The sequence below is a fragment of the Cryptomeria japonica genome, chromosome 4, assembly GCF_030272615.1.
Source record: "Cryptomeria japonica chromosome 4, Sugi_1.0, whole genome shotgun sequence".
Classification (NCBI taxonomy): domain Eukaryota; kingdom Viridiplantae; phylum Streptophyta; class Pinopsida; order Cupressales; family Cupressaceae; genus Cryptomeria; species Cryptomeria japonica.
Window position 1 is genome coordinate 236,759,522 of NC_081408.1, and position 23,045 is coordinate 236,782,566.

Genomic DNA, 23,045 nt, shown 5'->3' on the forward strand with positions numbered 1-23,045 from the left:
TGAAGCCAACAATTTTCTGTACATATACACAATAAGTATGTGAAGCTATCAATCTATGTCTAGACGTGTATAATCATTATAAGTTATTTAAACTATTCCTTCAATCATATTTGCATTCAATTACCTTTCCCTTGTCTCCAGCTGCACTACCAGATCTCGAATCACACAACCCCACATTCACGCTACTTGTGCCCCACAAGAGTAAAATAAGATATACATGCAAGTTACTACATAATCAAATTAATACCAATATAAATGATGAGAATGTATGTACAATAAAATACAAATGACTAGGTGAAATAATATATGTATCGTAAAGCTATCAAGGCCAAATGAAATGGTCATCAAGGTGCCCTCCTGGATCTGTGTCAACTCCTCCTCTATCATCAACTATTAAATAGACCGTGTAAATAAAAATTAGTACTTAATATTATCTAGATTATAAATATTCATTTAAAATATAAAATGAACTGTGAAAATACAAATCTTACTACTACATCATCAATGTATGATGAAGGTGCCTCCTCGCCTCTAGCATGCGAGGACTCTCCAAGGTATCCTCCAGTCCCTGTCATAACATCTGGTGCATCGTGCATCTCATGCACCTCATAATCTATAGTGTGCGCAGGAGGATCAACAGGTTGTCCAACTGGACCCAAGCATAGTTGCCCACACATGACACAACTATGGGGCACACAAATGCGTGGAGTCGAGGAGGACATGTCAGCGCCACCAAATGCACCTCTACCATCAAAAAAAGGCTGAGCTACTATCCCATCCTGAGAAACCAAAAGGCTACTCAAAGAGTGAATAGCCGATATGGTTTGCGATGTCACCTCATAGATGATATATGGATGTTGCATTGGAGGTGGGGAATCAACAGGAGGAGGGGGGACATATGGGCCCTGGAATACTCTGATTGCCCCAGGTCTATTTTGGGGCATACCTAAACCCACACCCTAGAAAGTTTGGACGTTAAAGTAGTTCACATGTTTTCTTAAAATAAACTCAACATACAAATTTTTAACGAAGTAGAAGGGGACATCAAGATTGTTGTTGGGTGGTTTATCGAAAACCATCCACCAACGATCCCAAAAGTTGTTCACAACATCATCATTTGTGCACCATTTAATAGAAAGCTTTTTTTGGGGGGGGTCTACGGGTTGACCAGTGCGAGGATTCACAAACAATGCAGCGATAGCAGCTTTGGATATCTCGAGATCCTTGATCTCCTTATAGGACAAGCCATCCACATATTGTTCCCTCATAGAATCTTGCCACAAAAGAGCAACATTGTGCTCCTCAGTGACGATTTCTATACTCTTTATGATGGACATGAGGGGATCAAACATTGGGTTCAAGCGAGAGATCCTACAATAGACATTTGTAATCCCCCTCAATTGGTTCAAATTTTGTGCAATTAAATCCTGAATTGAGGGGGGAATGGCAAAGGAGGGTTTTGTGCAAGAGGGTTTCGTTGTCGCGGTTGATCAATGTTTTCACTGTTATCCCCCATTTTTTACCTAATTGAATGTAAACAATTGAAATTAGTTAACAAATTTGAACAATTTTGTATTTGATTTAAAAAAACCTAGTTTAAATGAAAAAAACATATTTTGAATGAAAAAAAAAACATTTTAAAAAAATGCAAAAAATTGAATGAAAATGATGAAAAACAATTAAAATCCTACCTTTTATTGGATTTTTTTGCAAATTTGGGTCACAAAATCGGATATCAGGTCCAACTGGATATAGGATTTGATAGAATTCGCGTAGCTCGTGGGTGACAAATAACCCACGGGTTGTCACAATCCACTTTTATTGTCTCAGAGAAATCGGATATCCGATAAAATCCGATATCTGATTTTTATAGTTAAATTATTTTATTTTTTAATTTAAAATTACCTATAAAAATCGAATATCTGATATTCTTGGATATCCGATTTAATCGAATATCTAATATTCTTGGATATCTGATATTCTCGGATATCCGATTTTATCGAAAATCCGATTTGCTTAGGTGTTTACCATGCCAAGGTGTACTGACACCCAGGCCAAGCAAAAAGTCAACACAGATTTTCGCATTTTTAAGCGAGTGGAAAAAGTTATTTTTTTCACATCGCCACTTTTTGGGCCCCATGATTCTGCACTAACCCACAAGAGATAATATTTCACCTTAATAAATTCCATCTACCTGAGTATACCACTTTATGACCAAGAACGCTTTATACTTCTCAACATGTCCATCTATAACCAATTTATTCTTGAACACCCGCTCAAATCCAAATGGTGTCTGTCCTTCAGAAAAAGGTATCATATCCCATGTAGCATTGTTCTTCAATGCAACCATAGATTCATTTATGACTTACATCTAGGAATCTGCATCATGCATATCCAGAGCCTGTCTAACAATCCTAGGCTCATTAGTTTTAGCAATCAAAGAAAATATGCAACTAGAATAAAAGAAATATCCAAACCTTTCTAGTGAATGACCATATCTATCAAGCTACTTCCTATCACAGGTATACCTCCTCAATTGTCGAGACTAAGGTTGTTTCTCTTTTTTAGAATTTTCAGGGCTACTTGAGATCTCCTCAATATCAAGTCCAATAAGAGTGCATTATTCATTTCTTATCATAGTAGATGGTACCTAAACTACCCCCATTTTCAATTTCTCTTAATTCTCTAGCTACAAATCAATAGTAGAAGGTTTCATCTCACAAATAATCACACTTCTACCTTAGAGAATATTCTATATAACTAGATCCCAAATCTTGTAGCCTTTCTCATCAAGGTTGTAGGCCATAAAGATGCATTAAACCACCTTGTTCTCCATTTTTTATCTTTTCCCACATGACCCATGTTCGTATACCTCACAAATAAAGACTCTAAGATGTCTCAATAAGAGCTTCTTACTAGACCTAGCCTCCATGGGTTTCATCTCAACAAGCACTGAAAGTAGGGGTTCTATTATTAAAATAACGAGTAGTGGCTAGAAATTTAGCCTATAACTTCTATTAAAACCCTAAACCACTTAGCATACTCCTAGCCCTCTCCATTAGCATTTTTTCATCCTCTACACAACTCCATTTTACTATAGGGTGTACGGAGTTTTTTTGTGTCTATCAACCCCATGGTCCTTACCAAACCTCTCAAATTATTACGAACAAAACTCACTACCATTTTTAGTCCATAACCACTTAATTCTTCTCTTAGTATGGTTTTCAACCAAGGATTTAAATTTCTTAAATCGACTAAAAAGTTCAGTATTTACTTTCAAGGAAATACAAAAATGTCCTTGTACTATAATCATATATGAAAGAGACAAAGTACATAGATCTAGATATTGATGAAACTTTAGTAGGACTAAACATATTTGAATTAATATAATCAAAACACCCCAAAAGACTTATAAGAACTAGAGTAGAAAGAAACATGGTGTTGTTAGCCATAAACACAATGTTCACAAATGTCAAACTCAAGATTTCAATTATCAACTAACAAGGTTCTTAATTTTTAGAACTCTAAGACCCTTCTCAGTAATACAACCAATTATTTAGTGCCATAACATTTTCTTCTCAGTTGGGAGATTCATCTCCAAAGCATTTGCACCCTTAGGTACCTAGAAAGCATGCCCATCATATGTAGAAACAACAATCTTGTTCTCTTCTTGATCTGATGGTTTTCACGAGGAATCCAAAGCCCTTTTCTTAGACTTCATAGAAGCATTAGTACATTGAACTGTATATGCATCTAGCTTATAGAAGGTTCCTATACAAACACCCTTATCAAGCATCAAAAAGCCTCTTGTTATCTTGCATACACCACTAGATAAAACAACATGCATACCCACATCAATCATCTTGCTAATTGACAATAGGTTTTGTGCCAAACTAGAGATATGTAGTATAGCATCAATCTCCTTCACTTTACTTTCAAAAATATTGAATCTTGACTCATCCACAAGAAACAACCTTCAGATGATAATAATCACTCAAATACACCTTCGCACAATCAAACTCTTCAAACTTCAACCTATGTGTGAGGTCATGTGGAAAAAAAAACCTAAATTTATTAACCACACATCTTCCAATGCATGTGTTGCCAAGGTCACACCAAAAACATCTACTTCATCCTAAGAAGATTCATTCAAGTCAAAATTAAAGAAATTCTTTTCACTTTTCTTTTTCTTCACCTCCTTTCACACTCTTTTAAAATGACTAGATTTGTTGTAATTATATGACTAAATAAACTACCAAAAATTGTAGATAAATGACTAAATTTGATCACATGACCACTGGTAGTTTACTGCCAGTCATACATCAGTTTAGTCGCATGGCCACTGATTGTTTTGATTGATCTATTTGGTAATTTATTTAGTCACTAGTTTAGTCATATATTTGATCACTAATTTAGTCATATATTGTTGTTACCTAGTCATTGATTTAGTCATGATAGTCGCTAATTTAGTCACTAATTTAGTCATATATTTAATCATTAATTTAATCATTGATTGTTGTTATCTGGTCATTTATTTAGCCATGGTAGTCACTAATTTAGCCATATATTTAGTCACTAATTAAGTCATATATTTAATCATTAATTTAGTCATTAATTTAGTCATTGATTGTTGTTATCTGGTCATTTATTTAGTCATATATTGAGTCATTAATTTAATCTTTTTTTTTCGATAAAAAACGGCAAAGCCATTAAACTTTTATTAATTTTAATTTATTTACAACCATATTCAAAAGGGCATACCGACAAGAAAGAATCCGAAAGAAAACCTCTGGTTGTAGCCCATAAAAGAAAAGCCTAATGCTTCCCAAAATGTCAACAAACCCATTACATATGAGAGGCCCCACAAGTCAAGATACAAAAAGTCCCCCAATACATATAGAAGCCGAATACATGAAGATCGTTACCAACCCCGATACAAGTAACAGTTGAGAACAAAAAGCATCAACCATGTAGATGCAGCCCAAAACAGAGACCCAATCAACCCAACAGTCAAGAAGCCAAAAACCAAGAGCTCGAGCTCACAAGAGGAGGATCTCCAACATCCACAAAGGGGGAGATAATCTGCAACAGGATAGCAAATTAAGGAGCATCCAACTGTTGGACTCTAAATTTGGCAAGCTCTGTAGTACTTCTATATAGCTCCAATGCTCAACGAGCATCTCCAAAAACTATTGCAACGTGCAATACATGTTTATCCAAAAGTTCAATTGGAAAGAAACTATTTAAAATATGTTTTGATGATACAACAAGAAAAAATTGCATTAGTTTAAGCAACTTATCTCTTACAAAAACCTAGCAAAGCTCTTAATCCTATTATGCAGAGTGTATCAATAATAAATTCATTACTATATGCATACCTTCCGTAAAACAAATTCAACAACCTGTTTTTCAAATGCCTCAATTTCATTTAGACGACTAGAAATAATCTCCTGCGGCTGCTAATAAGAATAGGGGCCAAAGCACAATCCTTTCATTCCCATAAGACTTTCTATACATGGAAGCAATTTCTTTGGCAGATTGTGTTTACTATACCTATTATAAATTCCAAATAACAATCAACATCTCAGCAATCCAAATTAAATACAGTGCTTTTATTATGATCTATGTTGTAGGTGCAAGTAATAGTTTGAAATTTGTTTATCAATGACTATCAACTAAGAATGGGCTCTAATATATAACAATACTACATATGTGCAGGCGAACCAGGCAGGAGCGAGAGAAGGGAGATTTGAATTCAGGGCAGGGAGGGAAACCCTGCAATGGATAGGCGAACCAACAGGAGAAAGGAAAGGACAATTCCAAGGACTACCCGGATTCCTCTGAGCCGAATGGAAAGGACCCAGTGGATGGGGACCCACAAGTAGGCGACAAGCCTATCGATCCTGATGGAGAAAATGGAAAATAACGTGCTGGAGACATACCAAGGCAAGGGCTTGTTCGAAGGGACAACGGTCGGTCTTGGACTTCTCTATTTGGTGTTAAACCGAGTGGAAAGTCCTTGCTCCCTCCAGTTCGTAACATCTCAGACCCAGAAAAAGGTCGATTTGCTATTGAAATTCCAGACCCTGTTATTGAGCATAATATTAACCTTATGGCAATGAAACTGGTTGGAAAAATTTTGGGTTGAGGCCAAATATTGATATTGTTAGGGCATTTGCTAAACGCAAATGGCAGCTTAAAGGTCAAGTGGAGATCACTGCTATGTCCAAAGGGGCGCTATCTATAGCTTTCTCATGTAAGGAAGAAATGTCAAGGGTGCTTTGTGATGGCCCTTGGCTGATCGGTAAATCAAAGCTCGCTTTGTAAAAATGGACGCTTAAGATGGACCCAAATGAATCCTTTCCTGTACAAGCTCCAGTTTGGGTCAAAGTCTCGAACCTTCCCTTAAAGTTTTGGGTGGAAGATGTCTTTAAAGGAATTGCTAGTTCCTTTGGTGAACTCCTTTCTATGGATCCTATCACAGTTGCTAGAAGAAGACTTACCTTTGCTAGGATCTGTGTGGGAGTTATGCAAGGCACAGACATTCCCCTATCCATTGAGATTAACTCCAGATTGGGAAAATGGATCCAACCAATGGAATATGAAAGTGTCCCTTTCACTTGTTTTTATTACAAAAAATCGAGACATACAGCAAGGAAATGCTCTCTTCAGGTTATCAAAGAGAAAGAAAAGAAAGAAAAGGCAATGCAATAAGCAACCTGAGAGCTCTGAAAAACAAAAAGTGATTGAAGAGGCCTAGAGTGTCATCATCCCTGACACGGTAGAACAACAAGATAATATTAATGTGGAAAACCCAGAAATACCTTTGCTTGAAGATAGTAAAGAGGATCAAATAGGAAAAGACGATAGCAAACAACAAGCTATCAATCAGGAAGATCAACGAAGTGATAACCTGGAAGATGGAGAAATACAGGTGGTGTTACAGGACAAGGAGGAAGCAGATTTGAATCACATTATGGAAAACACCACCAAAGACAACCCTAGAACTGGCTATGAGGAAGCTCGTAAGTGTTTGATACTTGGAGGAATCTTGTCATCAGAATCTCAACAATCGGTGGAGATGGTGAAATCCACCTTCCAAAAGTCACCAACGATCTCACCGCTTAATATAAGTGCTAAGTGGGCTAAGGTTGAAGATGTTGACCAGAAGAACCACCCAGAATACTCAGGAGGAAGATTCCCAGACAAGTGAACTAGCGGATCGAAAGAGGGGGAAAAAAAGGGCCAAAATATACCCCTCGGGCTAATTCAGTCAAGACAAGAAACCGGACCAAAGCCGACACGGGTTTTAACCCCTCTCCTCCTGGGAGGAAAAAAGCAAGAGAGATCAGAGATCAAGAGGCAAGCAAGAATATAGCGGATGGTACTCAATTGACCATCCATGAGGTATGTTCCCTAGTTAGAAAATGAAAATGATTTCATGGAATATTCGTGGATTGAATAGTCCACATAAACAGGATGTTCTAAGAAATTTAGTCAGAGAACATAAACCAGACATTGTTATTATCCAAGAAACTAAAATGACACAAGATAAAGTAGAAAAGATAAAGATTTTTAAGGATGGGGAAGTTTTTGGTGGTAGCTCTAATGGTGCTTCTAGGGGCATTGCCATTTTCTGGAATCTAAGGCGAGTTTCTAGGGAGCCTGTCAAGAAGGATAGCAATTTGGCTTTTATCAGGTTTCAGCACATAGGGGATGACACCTCTTCACTCCTTACCAATATTTAGGCCCCTAATAATAGACTAGGCAGAAGTAAATTCTGGAAGAAGCTGGAAGCCATTCGGGTTCTTTATAAGGAGGATATGTGGATTGTTACGAGGGATTTCAACACCCCTCTCCGTGACACGAACAAGAGGACGGGGGAAGATCTTATTCAAGCCAGACTTGATAGGGCCCTTATTTCTAATGAGTGGTTTAACCATTATCACTGCTCCCTATCGACCATCTCTAGGATTGGTTCTGACCACTTCCCTATGGTTTTTGTTGTTGATACAATTGTTAAAAGAAACTTCCCGTTTAGATTTGAAAGGATGTGGTTGGACCACCCTAACCTTGAGAAGGTCATTGAGATGTGGTGGTCTATTGATGTCAAAGGTACTGCTATGTATAGAATGGCTAAAAAATTAAGGAACGTGAAAGACAATATTAAAAAATGGAACAAGGAGATTTTTGGGGATCTATTTGCTGCCAAGTCCAAAACCTAACTAGAACTCAATGAAATGCAGGATAAAATCTAAACTAGTGGATACAATGAAGTATCAATTAGGGAGGAAAATGAAGTGCTTGTGAAGTACCATAAGGTTATCAGAAGAGAAGAAGAATTATGGAAACAAAGGTCTAGATCTCTATGGCTTAAATCTGAGGACATAAACACCGGATTCTTCCATATGACTGCTATGAAACACAAGGCTGCAAATAGAATCTCTAAGCTGAGAATTGGGGGAATTGAAACGAGGAAAGACGATGAGATTGGGAAGGAAGCCAAAAACTTTTTCATCTCCCTTCTCTTCGCGGATAGTGGTCTGAATGGTCACTCCCAGAGTGCCCTCCTAGAGAACATTCCTTCAATCATTAATGAGGTTCAGAACAAGGCTTTGGTGGCCATCCCTTCTGAGGAGGAAGTTAGAAAATAGGTTTTTTCTTTTGATGGTAATAAAGCCCCGAGCTCGGATGGATTTCCGTTGTTCTTCTTTCAAGCCTTTTGGGACATCCTCAAAACTTATGTGGTTAAAGGTGTGCAGGAGTTTTTTGGGGCTAGAATTATCTTAAAGGAACTCGATGCTACTTTCTTGGTTCTGATCCCCACATGCTCGGTGGCTGACTCTATGGATAAATTTCGTCCTATAAGCTTATGCAACTGTTTCTATAAAATCATCTCTAAGGTGGTGACTGGTAGACTGCTAAGGAATCTTCCTTTGATCATTTTGCCCCAACAGATTGGATTTGTTCCTGGCAGACAAATCCTTGACTCTATCATTGATATCCATGAAAACATTCACTCGTTGGTGGATTCGAAAAAACAAAGCTTTCTAATGAAGTTGGATCTATAAAAAGCCTATGACCGTGTTGACTGGAGCTTATTGGGTAAGGTGCTTGGTGCTTTCGACTTTGGTGCTAGGTTTATTCAGATGATTGATCAACTCATCTCGACCCCTTCTTTCTCTGTTATTGTGAATGGTGTGCCTTCCCCCTTCTTCAAAACTTCTAGAGGCATCAGGCAAGGGGATCCCATATCCCCTATTCTCTTCATCATTATGGCTGAATGTCTGGGTAGATTTAATAGCAAATATGTTTCTCTAGGGCTTCTTTGTGGTATCTCCCCCTCTTCTCGTTTTAGAGCCTGTACCCATCAACAATTTGTAGATGATACCATCTTAATGGGTACTTCATCTATCAAAGAAGTGTCCAATTTGAAGAACCTTCTCAATACTTATAGTTCAACCTCGGGTCAAACTATCAACTAGGAGAAAAGCTCCATTTTCTTCTTCAACACCCTGGAGGACAAATAGATGAGGATGGCCCAGATCCTTGGGCGCCAAATTGGTAAGCCTCCTTCTATCTACCTTGGTCTCCCTTTGAGTATGAAACCTTCGGAGCTGTTCTGGGATAGTCTTATGGATAGATTCAGTAGAAAGTTGGCTGGGTGGAAAGGTACCCTTCCTAGTCAAGCTGGAAAATCCAACTTTTAAAATCTTCTCTCTAGAGTCTTCCGGTGTATGCTTTAAGCCTCTTCAAAATCCTTGGAAAAGTTGTTGAAGCTATTGAGAAAATTTAGAAAGCCTTCCTTTGGTCTGGGGTTGAGGAGAAGAAGAGAATGACTCTAATTGCCTGGGATAATGTGTGTAAACCCCAAAAGAAGGGGGGTCTGGGTTTAAGGAACATCAAAACCTTGAACATAACTCTTCTTGCCAAACAAATATGTAGAACCTATCAAGGAAAAGGAGAATGGAATGATATTTGGAAGGCTAAGTACTTACGGGAGGTTCCCACCATTGAAAATTTCCTTGTATCTGATCAGATACCAAGTGGCTCTTTCATTTGGAAAAGCGTTATCCAGGCTAAAGGTGTTGTTAGTTTAGGCAATGTATGGGCCATAGGTGATGGCAGGAAAGTGTATTTTTGGGATGATGCTCGGATTGGAGGAGCCCCTCTTAATAAGGGTGCCTCTCAGATGCTCATCCAGAATTATAAGGAGAAATTCGGTGCTAGGTTGAATACTGAAAAGATCAAAAGTGGGTGGACCTCGACTCAACTGATCCCAACCTAAAGCAAGAAAACTTAGTGATCAACCATGCTATCTTAAATACCAGAAGGGAAGACCACATGGTGTGGAGCGGGACCTCTTCAGGGACTTATTAGGTCTCATCCGTTGTCTTTTTGTTGGCTCAATCCCAAGACCCTACTCCTTGCTAGGCTAAGGCATGGTTTCTAGGTTTGACTCCTAAAATCAATATCTTTTTATGGATTCTTTTGCAAAATAAGATTCTAACTACTAATAATTTGAGAAAGAGGGGCTTTTGTATCCCTAACAGATGCTATCTTTGTCTTAATAATGAGGAATCTGTGAACCATATGTTTATACACTGTCCTTTTGTCCTTCCTATCTGGGGGATGTTTTTTCAAATTTGGGGGTTGAATTGGGTTTTCCCAGAGGACATTCAAGACTGTTTCAGAAGCTCGCACTATACTACCAATAACCCCACCATTAGAAATCTATGGAAGTTTTCCTTTGCTCATATCCTTTGGGGTATATGGAAAGAGAGGAATAACAGAATATTCAGAAATGATATTAATACCTCTGAAGTAGTGTGGGCCAAGATAAAATATAATTGTGTTGAGAATGTGATGGCTAGGGGTGAGCATTGTTGTAATAATAGAGAGGACTTTGATGTTCTCAAGTGCTGGAATATCCTAGCCCACATGGGCACCAACATCAACCAAATCAAAAGAAGTATGTGGTGTTGGTCTTTTCCCCCTAATGATTGGTTTAAGGCCAAGTTTGATGGTGCTGCTAAAGGGAACCCTGGACCTGCTGGTTGTGGTGGAGTTATCCGGAATGGTGTTGGCTTTTGTACTGGGGTGGTTGCCTATCCCTTGGGGATTTAGACTAATCATCTAGCGGAAGCCATGGGCGCCCTCCAAACTATTAAATTAGCCTATAATTTGGGTGTCAAAATGTTATGGTTGGAAGGAGACTCTAAAAACATTATTAATTGCCTCCTTGGTAAACACTAACCCTCGTGGACAATTAAAAACATCATAGATTCTGACAAGGAGTTTCTTCAGGGGTTTGATAAATGCCACATTTCCCATGTTTATAGAGAGGCCAATAGGTGTGTTGACTGAGCTGCCAATGAGGCACTACGAAGAGAGCAAATCATGATTTGGAATTGCGAGGGGGAGCTCCCTTGTGCGGCACGTGATATCTTAACTTATGAAAGATTTCATGGTAAGCAAGGCTGGATTTGAAATCATTCCTCGAGGTGATAGCGGTGGTCGTGGCAACAGGAGTCAGTTTTGTATGCAAACGAGAAGGAGGTACAGTAATAATTGCAGGATCACTTTGCATGCTTTATGGGTGCTTTTTTCCCTATCGAATAGAAGTATTAGAAATTTCCACAGACTTCTAATGGTTTCTCACAGGAAGTTCATTGCGAAGAAAGGTATTTGCAGGAATTGATAATTGATAGACATCAATAGCATTATGGGGGGAAACCGCAAGAGAATGAAAGCTATCACTATTGAAAAATGGAGGAACCGTCCTCAAGTTTGGGCAGTACTCCAAGCTGCCAAGATGACTAATTTCATGGAGAGAATGCAAGAGAAACGACCCGAAATTACGAGAATTTTCAAGAAGAGTTGGAATAAAGGTACATTGACCATAGGCATTAGGAAGGTCAAGGTGACTGAAACTATGACCGCTGAGGCTACGGGTCTTCCGATGGATGACATCAAGTTCTATAGGGATAGGAAGATTTCAAATGTTGTCGTAAAGAAATTTCTAAAGGATGAGAAGGAGAAAGCTAGATTGGTTAAGGGCAGCCATACCTACTACTCACCAAAAGTAATTAAGCTAATTTGGCGAAGGGTTTTGCTTTCTATTATGGAATTTCTCACTCTTGATGGTAGATTTACTAGGGTTTATAGCTATCATTTTGTCATTCTAAACCACTTTCGGTATAAAGAGAAAATTTTCATTCCATATTATCTTTTCTGTGCCCTAAATGCTGGGATCAAGGATGCAATATCCAACCCCAATACCAATCCAACAATACATAAGGGTTTGATGGTGATTCTGTATAATCAAATCAAGAACACTACCATCCATCTTAACATAGCTGAGGTTTCTCAGTTGGAAGAGGATCTCGACGACTCGGATGATGAGGAAGACAATGGCTATGACATGGAAGCTGAGGCAAAAGATGACCCCCAAATTGCTGGGTCGAGCTAGAAAAAAAAAGAAAAATAAGGCATGAGCTACAGAATAAAGGGTCGGCCAAAAGGAAGCAGAGAGGGGAGGATGAGGATAGCTGGTACGAAGAGGATAATGAGACTAATAACGACATGGATACCTAGAGCGAGGAGGTCCAAATCCTCTCGAGCCAGAAGCAGAAAAGGAAAACTCCTAAAATTAAGGACGTGGGAACCAAGAATCGATCACCTCTCACAACTGACTCTAAGGATAAGGGTCTGATGGGGGAGGACACGGCCATGAAAGAAGCTCATAGCTCTGATGTCGGGGAGGTGGGTCTTGAGGTGAATTTAGAGCCTGTTGGAGACAAGACCCAAGAAGATCAACACCTGGATATAGATCGCTGCATCAATAACGACACAAATAGCTTCAACAAGGTGCTCCATTGGATGCAAAAGGAAATTTTTGGCATTAACACCAAGCAAGCCCAGGAAGCCAGAAAAATTGAGACTTTAAAAGCTATAGGCTCGGGTAAATTCAACTCTTAGATTGTCTCAGTGAGCTCACCAAAGCTATTAGTAATGCAGAGGAGATCATCAATGCTAATTGGAATAGCTTTCTTAACTTGGAGAACAGAGCAGGGGCTACTGAAAAAAGACTTGAAGGAGTCGAGAACACGCTCAAAAAGATTGGTGAGCAAAGTCATAAGATCCTTAATGCCGCCTCAGCTAGTATGAAGGCTCTTATCAATAAGCTTGAGAATGACCATGGGGATAAGGCTTCGGTGGGCTTCATTGAAGCGAAGGAAGATACCCCTAAGGATAAGGAGAATGGGGTTGGTAAAAGAACGTGTGCGAGCACCAGAAAGATGCAAAGCCAAAGAAAGAAAATTGAGGAACAATTGGAGCTGGAAGTAGCTGAGATGCTTCAGAACTTAACCTAACTTTGGGCTCCCTCTCTCGATCCTGTTTGTTTTTGTTAGCTGTTTCTAGTTTGTTGGTTTTTTTTATTGTCAGTTGTCTTTTTCTAAGTTGTTATCTTTTGCGTTTTGATGCGCTTTAATGTATATCTTTTGATCTTTTGGTTGTAATGGGTTTCAGGGGTCCATCAAAACCTGTTTTCCCTTATTCAAAAACTAAGAATGAGCTCTAGTCAGCCAATCAAATATATTGTATAAAACCTAAAAAGGAGAAATAGATATTTTAGAATTTGGTTATTCTATGTCATATACAAAAAATAGTCCACATGGAAACAAAAATACAATTGATGTAACTTGCAGAGTTATGGGTTTAAAAATAGAAAGCTTCTCATTCATTCTCTATTTCTAGCTGGTTTCTCCATATCTACAATTAAAAAAAACCCAGCGAAGTATAGAATTACCAATTGATTTCTTGTGACAAGAAGATCAAGCTCATCTATAAGTAGAATGTAGGGTTGACAATCATTCTTGCTTGTCTACTTTGATTCTGAATATCGTTGATTTAGAAATTGAAGGGTTTTTTTCCAGCTTACTCTATGTCCAGTCAATGCCTCATAGAAAACCTGCAAAATAAGGGAATAAAAGGATATCGATGAACATCAGTCTCAATACAATGATAAACACCTTGTTACAAGATTGACTCACATCTTTGTTTTTTGCCCCATATCTCCTCTGCTAACTTCTTTCCATATTCAGGGTCATCAAAAACTAAAATATTATCAAATAAGGTTACTGATTTGACCTGTTTTACAAGAAAATGGAAGAACACAGATTGTCAAATGGAATCCATTACTCAAAGTCAACCAAGACACTGCAAGTAGGCAAGTAGGTTGAGTTGACAGCTTGTAACAGTCATAATGAAAGGAAGTTTTTAATTAGTTTGTAAGATTTCTTCTTGAAACCCTTTAGGGTTAGTCTTCTAGAAATATGGAGCAAAGATTCATAAAAAAGACCAAAAGACAGTCTTATCAAAGACAGTTAAATATAAGACACATACATGATGAGATATTTCTCATAGATAGAGGTGTGCAATGGTAGAAAGGAGGCCTAAATTTGTGTAAGAGCTATTAGATCAGCTTTTAAAAAGCCACCAAAGACAAACGAAAGACTGTTAAAGCAGTGAATAAGCTTTATGACCATCAATCAATAGCATTTCTTAATCACAAAAGCATGCAAAGACAATTCCAGGCAAGCAGTGACCTCAAGAAAGAAGACACGATCCATTAATGGTGTGCATGATGACAACCCAAAGCATTAAGAGCAGTCATATTGGCAAGGCAAGTTGTTAGATGATAGTTCTATATCATAAAGACAAAGTAACAGGGCATATAGCAGATGAAAAAGCTTCTTGAGGCATCTTCACAGTCAATGAGCAGATAATCTCAATATAAGTTCAAGCAAATAGTATGACATAGTCATGCATTTGTATCAAATATTGAAGTCTTTCATGAACAATTTTTATTCATTTTTGTGGGATTTTATCCATGTGTATTTTAGTCATTCCAAGATGACCTCCTGGTGTAGAGGCACCTAAGCACACAAGCATACAAGGAAATCGATATGAAATGTTATGAGTTCTTAAGTCATTCTTGATGTACTAAGAGTCATTCAAAGTCATTTTGATGTATTTGATAAAGCAATGTAATGAAATTGTCAAAGTTGTCCATTAAGGTCCTATTTTGGACAAAAGAGTCAAAATGTGTAAATGTACCAATGAAAGGGTAACTGTGTTGTAAAAGGTCATAATTGGTCCATTCCAAGATGTTAAAGGTGTCTATACAAAGTTCTAAGGCCATTTGTAGCAAAATGTCAATCATGTCAAAAAGTTGTCAAAGCAACATTCTCAAAAGTTGCTAAAATTGCAAAAAAAAGGTTGCAAACAAGGGAATTCGGTCCTTGAGGATGGTTAAGGCAGTTGTAAACTGCCAAGAACATTATAAAAGTCAGTAACGGTTGAATGTGAGGGATAGAGACAAGTTAGAGGGAGTGCAAGGAAGGATAGGAATATATACACTTCTGACTGTCTTGTAATTTCTGCAGAAGGAGATAGTCAAGTGTTTTGAATTGCATAAAATCCATGTTTGGATTGCAACAGGGGCAGGAATAGAATAAAGGAGGCATGTCTCTATCACCAATTTTTTGTAAAGTATTTCCATAGAGTTTTGAATATACATTGTGTTAAATTTGCAGATTTGTTGTTCATTACTTGGTTTAGACATGTTTTCTCAATTTGTTCTGCCTATTCATGTCAAAAGTATTTCCATAGAGTTTTGAATATACATTGTGTTAAATTTGCAGATTTGTTGTTCATTACTTGGTTTAGACATGTTTTCTCAATTTGTTCTGCCTATTCATGTCAATAGGTGGATTGGAACGGTCTTCTAATCATTTGGATTGGTTACCATGGTGTCTTAACTCTCTTTTGAGGCAAGTTTGAACTCATGTCGTTTTCTGTAATGAGAGATCCATTGGTTTTTCTGAAAACTGTCATGAAACCCTTACTAACAGACCAGTCTTTATGATAGTAAAAATGGGTCTCAGTACGAGGGGAATAACTCTCAAATGAACCGTTGGATCTGGCTATATTTTGGATATGTTTTTGTAATCCTAGTTCTCTACATCTCTACCAGAGAGATTTTCCAAATATAGCATGGAATGAAAGTTGTGAATAACAGAGTGTGGTACTGTCAAACTGTCACAATTATGAGTGTCACCCAAGAGGAATGATCAGCCTCAAAATCTTTTCCAAGAATCAATATATGACAGCCATTAAGTTCTTGGGATAACCAAGGAATGAAAGACATCAACATACACAAAAATAGCAGTCATATAAGGAGATAACATAGTCAGCACCAAAGGCAAATCATGATCAAGAAATAACCAGTGAAAGTGATGAATAGATGCAACAAGTGTTACAGTCAAGGAAAGGTTTGATCATCGTACTAAAGAGAAGAACAGTGCATTGGATATAGTCAACAACATAAGGCATCATGGACTCATAACAGTGAGCTAGTAAAAAGAAGAAGATAACATGTTTGGCAATGACTGATTGATTTAAAGGAGCATTCAATAAGGTTATTACCATCAGTCATTGTTAAATACAGTGATAAGCCTACTGCCTAAGATTCAAAACCCTCATAAGAGTACAATCATAATCGGGTTTCACAATAGCAGCATCATAAATAAGCAAAGGGCAGTCTTTTGCAGTCATCAATGAGAAGCAGGTACAGACCGGCATTCACAGGGAATAGTGATTGTCAAAAGATATAATGAGCATATCGTTCAAAGAATAAATCACTGCCACAAGAATAGTTAGAAGTAATGCAGAGAATAGTTTGACAAATCACTAAGTTTGTAGTATTGAGATGATCATATCAAAAGATCAAAAGACAGATCTAGGCACACTGAAAAGAACAATAATATCACTTCTATGAACAGATGCAAAAGTAGTCCCAGGTTTAGAGGATTCATTCATGCCTTGAAACAGTGAAAATAGTTAAAATGCAGCCCTTACCAGTCTAAACCACAACATGTTCTTGACACAGTAAAGCACACATACAAAGGGGTGTTCATCAATATAAGAGCAATGAGTAGTCATAAGAGTAAGAAAAGGCAACATATTCATGGAGCTAATGGAGACATCAAAGACACAATGTTAAGGAGGCCATCATCAACAAAGAGATACAAGAAGCTAAAACAGTCATGAATTCACAGAGCAGCAAAATCAGAGACAATGGTATGGTAAGAGTACGGGCATTTCGTGAACAACAAAATGCAAATTAAAGATAATGATAGTATTATCAGTCAAAGCCACAATGATTAGAGCAAATCCAATGATGGAAAGCTATGCACAGTGAATACAGTCATAACAATACAAAGGGATATAATAGAGCAGAGACAGAGTTTTTGTTGTCATAAAAGATCAAAGACAATCATAATAGAAAACACAATTATTTCTTCTTTTCTTTGTTTGTCTAACATACTAATTTGATTTAAGCCACTCCCTTTTCCTCTTTTTACCAGTAGAATTGAGTAGCCTCTTGGCTTAAAAAGCACTCATGATGGATATTTTGTACCTACCCATATGACTAAGAGTGAAGTCCTTGCTAATATAATGTAACATATATTTACTCTTCATCCTAAATCCTAAACTATAGAACATCCCCAATGTAGAGATGATAACTTCCAAAGATGATACCTCACACATCCACATTCACCTCATTTCTAAATTATGGATTGAATCTAGAGTTAACTTTGCAATTCTTAGTGATTGAGATATATCCTACTTGCTTCAACTACCCTAAGGAATATGGATTTAGGTGATTTGTAGCCTTCAAATCAAGTTCACTAACTAGCTTTTGTGAAATCCTATTTGCTTGAGAGCATGTGCCAAAGAAAGCATTACCTTCTTCCAGATAAATTGAATTTTGATGTGGAAGAAGTTTGTAAGTTCTTCCTCAACTTGAGACTCATTATTCACTATGTGCACACTCACAAACCATGGCACACGATTTTGATGTGGAAGAAGTTTGTAAGTTCTTCCTCTAACTTGAGACTCATTATTCACTATGTGCACACACTCACAAACCATGGCACACGATAGCCTCTTGTCAGTCTCAAAGCTGCAATAAGTGGTTTTTTTTCACTCTCCTTGTTACACAAAGATGAAGGGAATGATAAAAATAAAAAGTTATTGCAAGATAATTAATCATCGCATCATCAAAGTTGATGAAGGGAATAATAAGTGGTTTTCATGTATCCTTGACAAATGAATTGGGGAATTTCAATCCCATCATGTGTCTTTATTGCTTCTAAAGTAATGAAAATCTTCTCCAATAGCTTATAAACTTGTGTTACATAGAGTTTGTTAAATACATATTATAAATATATGATTCTCATTTCCATATACATACCTCATGTCCATGTCCATGCAACGTAGGACAAAACCATTCACCCATTTTGGAAAACTACCTTTACTTTTATTAAATTATAACTTAATTCCTAGCTAAAAATAAAAAGAAACAACTACTGCATTTACAAGTACTTAAACTCCTTATAACAAAAGCAAGCACTATGCTAAACTATCCTTTTCAACTTCTTTAAGAAAGACATTAGGTTTACAAGACAACTAAACAATAACCCATGGAATTCAAAATAAACCTATGTTTCAGTTTCACCGAGTCTCTAAGATAGGGATAGGAAGAGGCAAGGGTACACATTTTGAGGATAAATGTTTTTTTTAGTCATTTTAAAATAAAGGGAAATTTTAAATATTCATATGATAGCAATGATAAGGTATCCATCATACACACTAGAGTTGAATTGTGAGTTCATGTGAGAGTCAAACAAATTAACAAAATTAAATTGCTTTCATTTAAGAACACTCTTAGAACCAATGCTTGCCAATAAGCTTTTGTAATTCAAGAAGACTCTTATCCTAACCCTTTCCCATTCTCTTAGAACAATATTTTGAGACTCCCATATAATGACAAAGTGAAGGCAATCTCTATTGAATTCAGAAGGTTTGCAAAGTAGTTTATCACTCGCTAATATCTTTTTTCCGTAGGGTCATGGTGCTTGACACATGCAAAGCAAAATTCTTGACTTTAAATGGACAAAGGAAAAAACACTCTTATTCCATAACCTTTTTGCCATCTACTCATGTTTTTTATCTTCTCCTTGAATTCTAATTCTTGCACTTTGACATGTACTAGACAAGCCTTTAATTTTAGAGTGCCTTTAATCTTTGTATTCATCAATGAGTCAATGATCACCCAAACACAAAGGGGACAAAGACAAGGGTAAAAACCATAGTTGCAGTCTATAGCTGAAAAATATCAGTCATAATGCTCAGAAGACAGTGAGGGAATCTTCAAAACATCAAAGACCTCATTACTGTTTTGACGAAGCAAATAACTATAGAATATGCAAACACAATCAGGAGGATAGTCAATACAAAGTGAAAGAATGTATTAGACATAGTACAAGAACTGGAACACAGTCATGAGTAGAGGATGGATTACTCTAATCAGAGGGCTACAACCTTTGAATAACAAAAAGCTACAACATTCCCAGTCATGCAAAGAAGCCTTGTTGCTGTCTATCATCAAAGCAGTGAGCATGCATACACAAATAAGATTGTTATAACAGCCATGAAAGGGAGCATTTCATGATTGAAAGCAGCTCACAGAGGGCATATGAAGAGATTACTAAAAAGTATCACAGTCTACAGACAAGATTCTGACAAAATCACAGTCCATAATGCTCATAGAGAAGATGGACTATGATTAAGGTGCAGTCCTCAAGAACAAAAGCACTCACAGCTAAGAAGATCCAAATATGAGCAACTTCAAACCCTGTGAGGAAAGGACAGTGAAATATTAAAAACACTAATGTTACAACCAAGAAAGATTAGTTGCAGCATATTGAGATTGAAGAAAGGATACAATAAAGTGATCCCAAAAAACACCGAAGTTTGAAGCAGCCCCTTTTGACAGTCCCCTTTTGACAGTGATTTTCAAATTTAAAAGCTTTATAAAAAAAAGTGATTTTCAGATTTGAGAGCAGCCCCTTATGATAGTGATTTTTCAAATTTGAGAGCCTCTTAAAAACAATGATTTTGAGATTTCAAAAAGCCTCTTAAAAACAACAATTTTCGGATTTAAGAGCAGCATAAAAAGAAGTGATTTTCAGATTTCAAAAGCCTTTTGTGACAGTCCTAAACTTGATGGCAGCAATACACAAAGATTGAAGCATTTTGGAGCTTAAAGTATGAGAATGTAGCAAGCCATAGTTTAATGGAGAAACTAAGAATATAAACATTATAGAAGGAAATTAAAGTCATTTTCAGATTTTTAAGAAGAAAAGAGATGGTAAGAATCATTTTCAGATTTAGAAAAGAGAAGAGACAATATCAAGGTCACTCTATGAGCAGCTGCAAGGAAAAGACAATGACAATATTTTGCATCAAAAGACCAAACTCCAAGGGGGCACGGTCATTATGAAATTGTGACAATCAGGTTTACAAGTGCACTATATCACAAGCCTAATAGACAGTCTGAGCAACAAGGATAGGGTAAAATCTATAAACCCTAGCAAGCATGACAGTGAATGAGAGTGGAAAAGAATAGCTTGTGTGAATGTTGTTATAACAGTAAGTGATCTGAGACAACAATAAAGAAGAATTATATGTATATGCATCTGCAAGGTGCCAATTGAATTTACATGTATGTGCATCTCCTGTTTGCAACATGAACCCCAAAAAGAAACACACCTTTTAGTACTGTTTTGTATAAAACCTTGTTGGTGATTTTGAATGCCAGACTTACAGCTACAGCATGAGCACCATTTGCCTTCTTTGAGTCTTTAGAACTTGATTTGGCTGGAGCTGGAGAATCAGAAGTACCATCTTCTGTTACCTCCTCGATAATACATTCCTGTAAAATGAAAAATGTTCATTCAGTAACAAATGCCAGCAAACTTAGGAAAGACATTAAATTATTAAAAAAGTACACGGTGCATCCTAGACAATCAGGAAAAACAAATACTTAAGACACAGTTTACGCAATAGATAAACAACCAAAAATATTATTGAAAAAGAGTCAACCTGTCTAATTTTTACACTTATTTGATTAGGAAGTTTAAAGATTCCAATTACAGAACAATCTTTGTATCGCAGGAGGAACTTCAGGAAAGGACCAAAAGTCCTTACAATCACAAGAAATTAAAACATAGTAGACTTAAATGTTAATATAGATCTGCATAATGGATTTTCCTGGAATTTACTGGTGCACTCAAATTTGCATTCAAACCAGTAAACTAAGAAAAACATGGCAGGAATTGTTTTAATGTACAACACACAACAATCAATTAAAAATAGAAAGAGAGTGGCATAGCCGTAGTTACTGATCACGCACACAATCATAGTGCACCTGTGATCAATAGAGCTAATATGAGAATATACACTTGCACAAAACTAATCCCGGTAGTTTGACTCTACAATTCCAAATCCAATTGTTCCCTTCATGTTGGCATAACCAGGAAATCTTACTTAAAGGTAACTATAACTACTAATTAGCAAAAATTTGACAATGCTTTCAAAGATGGAAATCATCAACCGCCACTAGAATGAAAACAAATTTAATTTGGGAGCTTTACATACACATTTTGTATAAATTATACTGTTCTTTCAATACCCTACATAGAAAAATACTTAAATGCATATAATATTTTAGCCTTTCGATTGGTTATGCATTCAGAAATTGATAAATTTTAAAGCAAAATTCTTATTTAACAATAAAAGATTCCTTGGCAATTTTGTACCAAAAAATTAATGACTCCTCTAAAAATGCCTTTCTTCTGGCTTTCTGGTGTAACCAAGCTGCAAATAAAAAGTTAAAATCAATTCACATATGATATATGACTTCCATTTGAACAATTGATAATTTTATTGCATATATATAATGCAACAAACCTTTCCAGATTTCTCATTCAGGACAAACCACCGCCAACTCCAACCATTTGTTTAAATTGCACTTTTCTTCAGCAAATATCCTGACATCACCATTCTTATTTAGAAATCTTAAATAAAATTCAAGTGTATAATAAGAAACTAAATGCAGATTACAAGAGTGATGGAGAATTTACTTTGATTCATACAGTTGTACATAAATACACACTTCTATAAAGAATGCGGTAAACAAGCCCCAACCTACCAGAACTAGATTGCTAAGGGAAATTTACAAAAATGAGGTAAAAATATCAGAACTCAAATACTTTGTATGCAGATCTAGTTTTCCAAAGCATGTTCTTGTTGCCCCTTCTTGTCTGTTTGTACTAGTTTCTTGACCACATGTGTTGGTAGTAACTGCTGTACTCTTGAGTCCAGTTAACCTACTTGGTCATACATGGACATTAATATAATTTCTTTGTTTCTTTCTTACCATATCCACTAAAAATCATCATAGAAAAACTAGACTTGTATCCCTATAACCTACTTTTGGAGTAGAAAAATAAGGTAGCCTACTTTTGGTCATCCATGGACATTAATAGAACTTCTCTCTTTCTTAGATATCCAATAAAAAACATTCAAGAAAAACTACACTTATAATCTCTTGCTTGCTGAAGATTTTGCAGATGGGAGGGGAGCTAAGTGGGCTTATTCTTGGGGTACACTCCATGGTTAAGCATATTTTGATCTTGTGTTGGGAAGGTTGATCTCCCAAGAAGTCTCAATGCTTCATCCCTATGAGAATCACCTAGGTGCAATGAGTGCTAAGTGGACTATTCATTCTCATACGAGATAGGTTAATGTGAACCACTATTCATGACATCTTGTCAATAAGTTTGACTCAAAAACTACACAGTTGAATGCTGATAAATATAATAATTTTACACACCAATGGAAAATACCTCCTACTTAACAATAGACACATAGTTGAATACCTGTTGTAAGCTCTCCATCAGGACCAGCAGTTTGCAATACAGATGTTTCCTTCTTATCTTTATCTGCCTGATTGGACTTATCTTTCATTGATTTTAAGGTTCCACCTGTTTGTTGGCTACCAGGTTGAGGACTTGTTGTCTATAGAAAAAACATGGATTAGTTTTAGGTATCAGATAATAGCACATACC

General features: G+C 36.8%; 1 protein-coding gene across 14 annotated transcripts in view; it reads right to left on the bottom strand.

The window, feature by feature from the left end:
- LOC131064797 (dynamin-2A) overlaps positions 1-23,045 on the bottom strand; it is a 28,791-nt gene that overhangs the window by 211 nt on the left and 5,535 nt on the right. For 5 of the 14 annotated variants that reach the window (XR_009372292.1, XR_009372295.1, XR_009372300.1 and 2 more), the window contains exons 3-8: positions 22,857-22,995; positions 21,886-21,965; positions 21,735-21,792; positions 20,686-20,848; positions 14,058-14,154; positions 125-13,975 (exon numbers count right to left, since the gene is read on the bottom strand). Coding sequence is in view for 4 of the 14 variants with exons in the window: in XM_059219749.1 (XP_059075732.1) it covers positions 14,041-14,154; positions 20,741-20,848; positions 21,735-21,792; positions 21,886-21,902 (297 nt within the window). In the remaining 10 variants the exon portion in view is untranslated. The other 9 variants (XR_009372294.1, XR_009372296.1, XR_009372298.1 and 6 more) reach the window with 9 other exon arrangements.